This window comes from Polypterus senegalus, chromosome 4 (genome assembly GCF_016835505.1).
Source record: "Polypterus senegalus isolate Bchr_013 chromosome 4, ASM1683550v1, whole genome shotgun sequence".
NCBI classification, from domain to species: domain Eukaryota; kingdom Metazoa; phylum Chordata; class Cladistia; order Polypteriformes; family Polypteridae; genus Polypterus; species Polypterus senegalus.
Window position 1 is genome coordinate 72,455,807 of NC_053157.1, and position 12,063 is coordinate 72,467,869.

The window sequence follows — 12,063 nt, forward strand, 5'->3', positions numbered from 1 at the left end:
GATGATCACAGGGTCCATGAGGGGCCTGGGCCTCCTAAAATCCACCACCAGTTCCTTGGTCTTGCTGGTGTTAAGGTGTAAGTGGTTTGAGTCGCACCAAACTACTTTTTCATAGGCTAGCTTGTCTAATGCATTCTCACAGAAGAACTACAGTAGATCATATTGCTGAAAAACAATCCTGGCAATGAGAGAAAGGTGTCAAAACACACATAGCCACCAACCGATCAGGGTGCCCATGCTGACACCTGTCCATTGCTGAAAGCACATCCAGTGGGCATGTGAGATTGATTTTCATACTTAATGTTAGTGGTTACATTCAGCGAATAAAAATGTCCATTCCTTAGAAATAAATAAGGGAGCTCAGATTGTCTTGTAACAAATGGTTAAAGGCCAGCACAGACCCCTTAGCATTTCTTGACAGCTATAGGATTACAAAAAACAACTTTGAAATATATGATTTCAAACAGTTGCATATAGTATAAAGTCAGCTTGCCACCTGAGATTTCTTGACCATTGTGCAAACTATCTGCATCAGTTTGATTTTTTTTTTTTTGCTCATATCAGAGCTAGGGGACACCCTCAAAGATCTCCAGGACACTCTGAAATAATAGAACATTGAAGAAATTTCCAGCTAAGAAAATGTATACATCAATCAAAAGTTGTGTTAGTGACACTAATGTTTTTTAAGGTTCCTAAACACAGGCACAATAGACTGCACTCATCTGCGAAAAACAGCCCAACCCAGCTCATTACAGATTATAGGCTGACTGTGCAAACTAAAAATCATTCATAGCTTCAGTGACATAGATGTACAGTGGGAACGGAAAGTATTTAGACCCCCTTCAATTTTCACTCTTTGTTATATTGCAGCCATTTGCTAAAATCATTTAAATTATTTTTTTCCCTCATTAATGTACACACAGCACCCCATATTGACAGCAGCTGAAAAACACCCCCACAGCATGATGCTTCCACCGCCATGCTTCACTGTGGGGACTGTATTGGACAAGTGATGAGCAGTGCCTGGTTTTCTCCACACATACTGCTTAGAATTAAGGCCAAAAAGTTCTATCCTGGTCTCATCAGACCAGATAATCTTATTTCTCACCATCTCAGAGTCCTTCAGGTGTCTTTTAGCAAACTCCATGTGGGCTGTCATGTGTCTTGCCTCTCCTCAGTGTGTGGAGGCAACCAGGTACTGCTCATAACTTGTTCAATACAGTTCCCACAGTGAAGCATGGCGGTGGCAGCATCATGCTGTGGGGGTGTTTTTCAGCTGCAGGGACAGGACGACTGGTTGCAATCAAGGGAAAGATGAATGCGGCCAAGTACAGGGATATCTTGGACAAAAACCTTCTCCAGAGTGCTAAGGACCTCAGACTGGGCCGAAGGTTTACCTTCCAACAAGACAGTGACCCTAAGCACACAGCTAAAATAACGAAGGAGTGGCTTCACAACAACTCTGTGACTGTTCTTGAATGGCCCAGCCAGAGCCCTGACTTAAACCCAATTGAGCATCTCTGGAGAGACCTAAAAATGGCTGTCCACCAACGTTTACCATCCAACCTGACAGAACTGGAGAGGATCTGCAAGGAGGAATGGCAGAGGATCCCCAAATCCAGGTGTGAAAAACTTGTTGCATCTTTCCCAAGAAGACTCATGGCTGTATTAGCTCAAAAGGGTGCTGCTTCTAAATACTGAGCAAAGGGTCTGAATACTTAGGACCATGTGATATTTCAGTTTTTATTTTTTAATAAATCTGCAACAATTTCAAAAAATCTTTTTTTTGTCTGTGAGTATGGGGTGCTGTGTGTACATTAATGAGGGAAAAAAATAATTTAAATGATTTTAGCAAATGGCTGCAATATAAATAAGAGTGAAAAATTGAAGGGGGTCTGAATACTTTCCGTACCCACTGTATATGGCCTATCGTATTTTGCAATTGGACATTCTGATGAGAGCAAACTCATTCAGCAGGTGTTGCATTTGGGGTATCAGACCAGTGACAGAAGCTGCGTTTTTTTTGGTTGCTAAATGCTCAATATATATTTTCATATACCTGTATGTTCTAGTAATTCTGTCATTTTCAGTTGCTGCCAGAAGTACTTCATATTGCTTCATAATAACATACTTCTTTTAAGGGTATGAAGTATAATATTCACAATCTAGTACCTTTACAAACAAACTGGACAATTACCTGGAAATCTTTTTATGTGAATAATGACATTAACATGTAATTATGCAGTGCACAACTTCTGAACTGCAATGTACTTTGGCATTGGTCTGTTATAGAGTGTCACACCGCCTTACTTGCTTTCCAAATAGCAGACACATTTCCTTTTTGTGTTTATTATAGATCAACCATTGTCAACTACTGAAAAGACTACTATTTTCCCTGTTACATGTTCTTCCATTTTATGACAAATAAAACTCTAAATTTTTCCAAGCTGTCCCCTAATTCTCCATACCTCCAATCATTTTCACTCTTAAAGTTTCTGGTACTTCATCTGCTGATTTTGCACTCTCCTCTGTGCTTTTTGAATTATATTTTCTTGACAGGTGGTTCTCGGGTCTGCTTAACTATTATAAGTGTGTGCTTGGTCATATATTGCCTAAGCCCGATTTAAAATAATAAGAACTTTGCAAGCAAACTTTACTGAGCTAAGTCTCAAATGCACAAGTATGCTTTGTGAAATACCAACCCTCAAGTCCCGTGCTTTGAAAACATCTACCAAATCATTATCCTTGCACCTTCAAGCTCAATGGTCTGCAACGTATTGTGATACTATACTGTTTAATTTTTACATAACAACAAACAACTCCACCTTGGTCTTTTCTGTTGAGAGGACATTATTTTGTGGTTTAGTCACCTGTAACATTATATAGTCTATGCTGTCATGTTCTCAACAACAAAAGATATAAGGTAGGAATCCACTGTAGATAAGGCCAATCCTATAGTGTGGCATACTTATGTCCACACCAGCTCAAAGTAAACAAGTAGAGCTTTACCAAGCAAGCCATTTTGACTGTTGGAGAGAATTGCAGAAAATACAGAGTTCATTAATAAGTTAGCTTTTTATATTACAAATGTGTTTTTTTTTTTTTGCTTTGCACCCTCCCCCACCATAACCTGTCATCTATGGGGAAGGAGCGAAAGCTTTAAATTCATCAAAAATTTTGATTTCTGGTTTTCGAAGGATCTCAACATGTTTGGGTCCCCTGCTACCGAAAATATCTCGATGATGGGTGTTTTTCTGTCTGTGTGTCACAGTTTCTTCAGGACGGTCTAGAGCTAAAACTCCTTGTTGGCAAAATACCTAACCCGAAAACGTAAGCCTGTTATGAGATGGCGATGTGTTGATTAGTTTTTCAGCCAAATTGTGCAAGAGAAAGAGACACTCTAGAGAAACCCTCAAATACCTTAATTCTGCAATTAATTATGAATTTTTCTCGTCAATTGCTATCATAATGACCTATTTTATGATCAGAAAGATCAGCATCAGAGCAGTAATTTACTGAAATGTGTTATAATAGTTTGGGTAACTTAGGGTGCAAAGCCTACTGATGCTCACATCTGAATTTTTCAGTATTGCTTATTGTACTATCTTGATTTTAATTTTTCGGCAAGTTTTTAAATAATTAAAGAAAGTTTCTTTGAAGTATCCCATTAGACTTTTCTGCATGTTGTTTGAGTGGTGTCATGCCAAAGTACAGTAGAAAAAAAAAATAATGTGTTTTATTTTTTGTTTACCTTTTAAAATGATGTTTTTGATTCACATCACCCCACACTACAGTAGGATAACTAATCATTGGCAAGACTTCATCTTTACAAATCATCCTCTAAGGATAAGCCAGCACAAATTTTTAATTTTAATACTTTGATTGTATTTTTATGCTTAAACTACTTACTACTTAAATACAGTTCCATTAAAATTTCCAGGTTATACCCCAGTACCACCATTCAGAGCAGAAGGAAAGCGATGTGACTTGTTAGTTCTGAAAAATGTCAGAGCATCAGAGTCATGGGTGAAAAAGTCTTTTCCATTGTCTGCTATCAGTAGGCTGGAGTTAAAGAATGAAATGGAGCAGGATCATTTCAGGTATGGAGAGAAAAAGGTAATTCATTTTAAAATGTATTGTGGAGCACGTGACTGCTCACATTTTCATTTCCTGCCCTTAAACTTTCTATCTGTTATCTGTACATCTTTCTCTACTCTTCTATTTGCTTTTGTACTGTATTAGTTTTACTTATTTTATTGTCTTACTGTGTTTATTTTTCTATTCTTCATTGGGTAAAGCACTTTGAGCTACATTTTTTTGTATGCGAATGTGCTATATAAATAAAGGTTGTTGTTGTATATCTACACTGGGCCTCGCTTCATGTCATGGATGAGTTCCTGAAAAATTATGACTTGTATTAAAAGGATAGGTGATTTAGTTTTTCTATTAGATTATGGGTGGTGGAAACAGTAAGATATAGTACTTGATAATTTTATCATACATACTGTCTAATGACAGATCACAAATTAAAGATCACAAATGGCTTTACCTCAAGGCATCCAAAATATGAAATCTACTTGAAAAGAGTTGTATGCATATTTAACAAACTTAAAGTAATAGGCTTGGTCCGTATTAACAGAACCTTCACCCTCCTCCTGTCCCATTTCAAGTGGTACAAGAGATGATGGAAATTTTGAGCCTGACGTATTAAAACCAAGCCAGGATTATTTTTTAACAACACATTTCTATTATAATGTTACAGCAGTGTTAGTTTTGTTGATAAAAACCATGACAAAAACTGAACAAAAAATAAATAAAAATGTGCCGTTAATAACAAACTAAGGTGAATACTTTTAAAATCATTATTGATAAAAGCAAAACGAAAATGTTACAGACCGACGACTGGACAGAGGGCCATGTGAAGCTCTTTGCACACCTCTATTACACATAACATTACACAACAAGTAATGAGCATATGAATGCAGTGGTGCAATTTTAAAAATTTGTAAGCACGCTTGTAATTGCATAACACTAGTTTTGGCCCATCGGAAAGTCTTCATGTAAGCCAGAATGCTTCTCCGCTCTGCTATGTCGGCCAACGTGATTGTTGGGTGAAAAAACTGCTCAGACATATGCACCAACTTTAATTATAATGCTGACGAAAATAAAACTTGGTGTAAGTCACATGGAATGAAGCTTACGGGAAAGAACACCACAAACGTGAAGAGTCATCTAGAGACACACCATCCTGAGAATCATGCCAAGGTATGTAACATTATCTTGGTGGCAACTTGCCCAATGCCAATACTGTTACCTCTGGCTCGCGTTCATCCTGCTAATACAAATGTGTCAAGTGCGAATGTGGAAAATGTTCATATTAATGAAATATAAAAGAGTCAAAACACAGACACACACAGGATTTTGTTATTGCCAGTTTTGACGCAGTGTTTTCTGGGATAAGTGACAACCTCTTTGATGAGATGATTCAGAGCAATGTCAAAACTCTGTTGGATCTAACCCTCCGATTGGAATGAGCCCAAGCCAATTGGATGCAGAGGGGCTACCCTAGTCTGGCTCTGACACCTGTGCAGTTGGCATGTCCCCACACTGCTGGAAAGGATCTAGATGGAGATCCAGGGGAATTCTGCTGTCAGAACCAACAGCAAATGCTTTTGCTGTGATCGGTCTGAACATTTGGCTAGAGACTGTGGTCTCCCACCTGAGTCCAGGGAGAGTAGCGTGTCCAACATCTGCTGCTCTCATTCCAAGTTCTTGGAAAAGGTTTTTTAAAGTCTTGGTTTACCTAGCCGGGTGTGAGGTCTCAGCCCTGTTTGACTCTGCTGTGATCTCTGCATCATCAGATGCAATGTGCTCCAGCAGATACCTTAACGCAAGCACGGACTGTGTAAATATTTGCTGTTTTCATGGGGATAGTAAGGAGTATGAGACTGTCCTACTCCTGCTGAAATATAACGGAAAGAACTTTAAAGTTTAGACTGCCATGTTGAACTCTGGCCTTTCTTAGTTAGGTGGAGGAATGCCGTATTCCTGTGGGTCATGGCCGCCCTCAAAATCGAAATAGACGAGCTTGCTGCAGACAAGGTTGGCCAAAAAGCCAGACTGGAGATTGAACCTGATTTGAACAGTGAGGGCAGGGACAATCCCTCACTTGAATTTCTGGAACAGTTGGCGGGTGCGTCGCAACAGGTGCTGCACCTTCAGCCTCCTCAGAGAGGGCTGCTGCATTGGGCTCTGGGGAAGCATTGACTAGGGTAGCAGGGTCTGACATCCAGTCAGAGTTGGGTGCTGATGAATCTGGCTCTGAGGACGCAGGTGCATACACACACACACACACACAGAGTTTGCATGCTTGCAACAAGCTGACTGCAGCTTAGATTTTGCATTTGAACAAGCACATGTTGCAGATGATTGCTACTCTGAGGAGTCGGAGAACCCTGTTTTCAGAAGTCCACAATTTTTAATTAAGACTGGCTTCTAGTATTGGGTGATTTCCGATCACATTGGGATGAACTAATTGAGCAGTTGGTGCTTCCAAGTGGTCATTGAGAGATGGTGTTGAAGATTGTTCTCACCCATGTCTTGGGGACTTATCTTGGTGTGGGAAAGATGAGGAATTGCATTTTGAAATGCTTCTATTGACTAAATATAGGTAAATATGTGAAGTAGTTTTGTAAGTCTTGCCCTGACTGTCAAATTGTTTGCTGCATGTGTTTGAGTGATAGCTCCATTTTGAATAAATGCTTTCATGTTGTTCTTGCCTTTACAACAATTCATCTGATTTTTTTGGGAGCCTGGACTTTACTCCTTCTCTCTTTTGCACGTCTGTGACCAATACATCACAGTACAACCACACAGTATGTTTTTGTAATGGCTTCTTAATTTTGTTAGTCATTCTTTCTCCAACACGCTATATCCTAAAACAGGGTCACTTGTGGTCTGCTGGAGCCAGTCCCAGCCAGCACAGGGGGCAGGGCAGGGCAGGGCACCAGCCCATCGCAGGGTGCACACAATAGGGACAATTTAGGATCGCCAGTGCACCTAACCTGCATGTCTTTGGACTGTCGAAGGAAACTAGGACCCGGGAAGCGAACCCAGGTCTCCTTACAGTGCTACCACTGTGCCACCATCCTAATTTTGTATTATGCTTTAAAATGCAAGTAGTGTAGGAGAGGATATTAGGTGGGGCGATGGGCTTGCATATTCACATGGTCATTTCGGGGGCCTTGGAGTAATAAACATTAAGAAGTATTGTAGTAAGATATCAGAAAAATCACTGCCTCTATCTAGTCTGCATTATTTAGCTAGACGTTTCAAAAGTATAAATCCAATTCATAAGTAAATCATTAGAATTGTGTACGTTTAATATCATAAATGTTACCCTTTTTACAAAGAAAAAATGACTTGCATACTGTAAGCCTTATTTGCTACTGCTACAAATCTAAGAAATAATGTTTTATATTTGACATTGTCTTCATAAAGTTAAATAAAAGTCTTCTACCTAATGCAACACTCCTTCAGTAGCACATAGCTGGAGGTGGACAATAGAACAATGATAACCTTTATCTGTTGGTGGTAAAAGTGAGTTTGGATATTCTCTCCATTATGGTTTGGTTCCAGGGTTTCACCCAATATACACTAGACTTCTTGAAAATCTGAACTAGATGAACTGGTTAGAAATTGGATGGATGAATTGAGTTAAATGTACATAGATTGAACTTAACATATTTTGAAGTAGAGGGGTATATTGAAAGGTACTGATCAAAATGCTGATTCAAACTATATAAATGTTGTTTACTATGTCACTTTAATGAAAAATGCATATGAACTAATATATAATATTTGTTGTGCAGGTTGTCGTCTTTAGCCACTTGCTTGGACCTTGTTAAAAGATGTGTTTCTCTGTATGGGTCACTGCCTTTGTTTAGCAAGATATTTCAGCCAATCACTACTCTTATTGAAAAGCACCTGCCTGTTACAATCTACCCTGTCCATCTACAAGTAAGTAGTATGTTACTGTGCAGTGCTAATTAATTTGGTAAATACATGACAGAGTTGGATCTGAATGTAAATCCATAATGGTGTACTGAAGCAAAATAAACAAAAGCAATGGTGTTCAAGACATTGTATAAAACATATATTTTTCTTTTCTAAAATGCTAATGAATCTGCACACCTCTGAAGTGTGCATCTGTATATTGCAGGTTTACCAGGGTTGCAAAGGGCCGGCAGCATCGGCATAAAACAGAAGCAAACCTTTGATAGGGTGTCAACCAATTACAGGACAAACCATCACATACGCCAACACTTTCCCAATCTGGAATGTAGGAAATGCATAACTCTGTACACATTTAATAATATATCTGAAAATCTATTCGGGAAAAGACCTTTTCTGTGTACTAGAGCAAAAGTTGGGTTTCAAGTTTGAAGAAATCATCCCATGGGTGGCACAATGGCATATTTGTTAGCCAAATTTCTGCAGAGCACCAGAATACCTGGCTCAAGACTTGATTTGGCAACGGAGTTCTGGTTTCCTTCTATATATCATTCACTGAAGGTGACAAATGATATTCTGTTAACTTTGAACTCTGCTTCTTACTGGATCTCACTATGGCATTTGACACAGTGGACCATGGGGTTCTGTTAAAACTGTTAAAACAGCTTGAGGATGAAGCATGCATTCAAAGCTGTGCATTGAAGTGGTTTGAGTCATACCTTAAAGGTAGATCTATGTCTGTTAACATAGATACGAATTTCTCTCAGCCAGATCCTTTCACACAAGACATCCCACAAGGTTCTATCCTGGCTCCCCTTCTGTTTACCCTTTATCTGCTCCCGTAGAGGGCCATCTTTTACCAACATGACGTTGTGTATCACTGTTATACAGATGTTACACAGCTGTACTTCAAAGTTAGTCGTGACATCACTTCATCTGTAAAAAAAAAGCTGTTGAAATGCTTTGAGGCTATTAAATATTAGATGGCACCAAATTTGTTACAATTAAACAAAAATAAAACAGAGGTCATTAGTTTTTGTCCTACCACATCTGCAATTGAAATCGGCACACAGTTATGCTCCTTGGCAGCAATGACTCAGAATGATGTCAGAAACCTAGGTATCATCTTTGAGTCGTCAGTAAGTGTTGAAAAACAAATCCCCATTGTAGTAATGTCCAGTTTTCCCCAACTGAGGCAAATTTCTAAACTAAAATCCATTCTTTCACAGAAGGACTTGGAAATAGTCATTCATGCCTTTATTACATCTCTGCTAGAGTATTGTATTTTCTTATGTTTGGAACTGTCAAAATCTGTTCTGTCTGTTGCGCCTTCAGCTGGTTCAAAATGCTGTCGCTAGGTTTTTAGTTGGGTCAAGAAAAAAGGATCATATCTCCCCCACTTTAGCCTCTCTCCACTGGCGCACTGATTTTAAAATCTTGTTGTTTGTTTTTTAAAGCCTTGCATAGTCTCGCTCCAAAATACACTTGAGACCTACTTCACCCCTATGAGGCACCAAGAGCAGTAAGGTCATCTGGACAACTACGCCTTGTAGTTCCAAGATCACAGCTGAAGTCTAGGGGAGACCGAGCTTTCTCTTTTTCTGCTCCTAGGCTTAGGAATGACTTGCCTTTTCACATCAGGTCTTCATCCTCAATCAAAGTTTTTAAAAGTTGTCTTAAGACCTACTTGTTTTCTTCCGCCTTTCACTGTGTATAATGGGATTGTGATGGATGTTATAATTGGTTGTTTTACTAATCTGCTTCTGCATGATTGTTTACATTGTGTTTATTTTAATGCTTTATACAGTACTTTGGTGCAACCTCTATTTTAAGTTTGCTTTAATAAATAAATAATCTAATCTTAAACTGATAAGCAACTCTTAATTTATCTGTTGTGGTAAAGTGTAAATGTATAAGAATGTTTGAACTGCAGTGAGCTGTCATCCAGTCCAGGGTTGGTTCTAGTTTTAAACCAACTGCTGGCAGCCCTCTGCAAAACTGTATTAGAATAACTTGGTCTAGAGAATGAATAATCAATTTAAATTTGAGACTTTGTAAATTGCTGTATGTTATCTAAACTAATTATGTAATTGTTAAAGAGATGATTTGACAATTCAGTAGACTGATGATTTTACTCAACAAGTATTTGCACAGATTTTGCACATGTTTTTCATAACATTTTAGCACAGAAAATGACTTTCTTTAATGCTTTTTTAGGAGCTTATTGAAAATATTTTACAAGAGGTCAAGAGTAGACCCTCATTGCAAGTGCCTTTGGTTTTTGATAAACAGAAGCCTGTTCCTCTTAAACTTTATACTCCAAAAATAATCCAAATGTAAGTATGTTATTTTAAAAATATTGGAAAATAAAATTTATATAAATGTATGTTAGGCTTTTGGTGTAGAAATGTTCCACCTGTAGTGTAGTGCCATCTTAAATACAGTTATTAATGTGTTTCTCTGTTGTTGTTAATCAAGGCATGGAAAGCACTACATCTTATCAACACATCCTGTCATCTCCTCTTCTGCAGAAAACACATCATGCTGTTTTTCTTAGCTGCATGCATTATTACCATTTAATACCTTATGCTTTGAACAAACTATAATTTTTGTTACTCATTTTACTCAGACATTCTTGGAGTGTATCAAGCTGATTTTGCAATTGGTTATCTAAATAAATTGTGTTTGCTGCTTGATCCAAAATGTTTGTCCTAACAAGGTTGGCATTTGATACTTCTTTCACAGTTTCTCAGACCTGTCAACCACCAGTTGACTTCAATAATCAAGTTGTTAGAATGAGGAGTTTTTAATTGAGGACATCCCTGTCATGTTGTGGGTGCAGACCTTCGAACATCCACTCTTAAGAGTAATCCTAGTATTGAAACTCGTATCCTGCTGGTTCTCCTTTTTTCCACCCTAACAATTTTATCTCTTCCATAGATCATTAAAAACAATTTCCCCATTTTCACACTGATCCTTCCACAGGGAGCTTTTTGTCCTAACCCTCCATTAATCTCCTTCCATCAGCTTCCTAATGTACACAAAGTTCTTGTCCACACTTTCAGTTGTAATAGGAACTACTGTATCACTTCCAAATATGTCACAATACCATGGTGAATTCAGGCATCATTCCAGTCTATAAATTGTGTTTTCTGCATTATTTGTAGAAAGTATCATCCATCTACATATGTGAAACAGGAATATGGCTAGCAGATCTTTCAGAGAACTCATTTGAGCAGTTAAGATCAAAGACTCTGATAAACCTAATGCAGAGTACTTCAAAGCCTTTTATTATGGCCACATTAATCTCTCTGTTTGTGTTTCACGTGGTTTCAAAGATAACTTTCAAGCTAAGCTCCTTCTCAGCCTTGGATATTTCTCCTTTCATTTTCTGTAATGCCAGCTTTTCATACCTACCCTCACTTTTCTTTCCTTTCATGTCTCTTTTGCGATCATCCCTACCAGCCCCTAGATATGTAACCTATGTTTTCATTTTCAGTTTCATACCTTATTGATTACATCTTGCCTGAAGAAGGGGCCTGAGTTGCCTTGAAAGCTTGCATATTGTAATCTTTTTAGTTAGCCAATAAAAGGTGTCATTTTGCTTGGCTCTTATGAAAGCTACATATACACAACTGAAAGATTTTTGTCTCTTAGCTTCTTTTCTTTTCAATTTGGAAATATCCTTTAATTTTTTTTTTTTTTGCCTTTGCAGTTACACAGACGTTCGCTCACTTTCATCAAATTAAGGCCAGGCCTTGTCCTAGATATATTTTGGATAAGCTTAGTCTAGATAGATTTATGCGATAAACAATTTTTACTGAGTTAGAACATTCTTTGCAACACTGATGAAAAACTTACCTTGTCAATAACTAATTTCCATTCTGTTTTTGAGATTATAATTACACCCTGAGCAGCCCAGTACTGGGCTGAGCCGTCATTTAAAAAATCTTTCGCTAAATCATGCAGGTGACCTATGCCACACACCGACACAAGCAATGCCATGTTTGTAAGCAGCAAGTGTCGAGTTCACATTCCTCGTAATGAAAT

The 12,063-nt window shown here is 38.2% G+C and overlaps 1 protein-coding gene across 1 annotated transcript in view; it reads left to right on the forward strand.

Moving 5' to 3' along the window:
• Positions 1 to 12,063, forward strand: part of nop14 (NOP14 nucleolar protein homolog (yeast)) — a 72,225-nt gene that overhangs the window by 50,495 nt on the left and 9,667 nt on the right. The window contains exons 15-17 of the mRNA XM_039750869.1: positions 3,941 to 4,100; positions 7,872 to 8,019; positions 10,231 to 10,349. Coding sequence (XP_039606803.1) covers positions 3,941 to 4,100; positions 7,872 to 8,019; positions 10,231 to 10,349 — 427 coding nt within the window. The remainder of the gene's footprint in view (positions 1 to 3,940; positions 4,101 to 7,871; positions 8,020 to 10,230; positions 10,350 to 12,063) is intronic.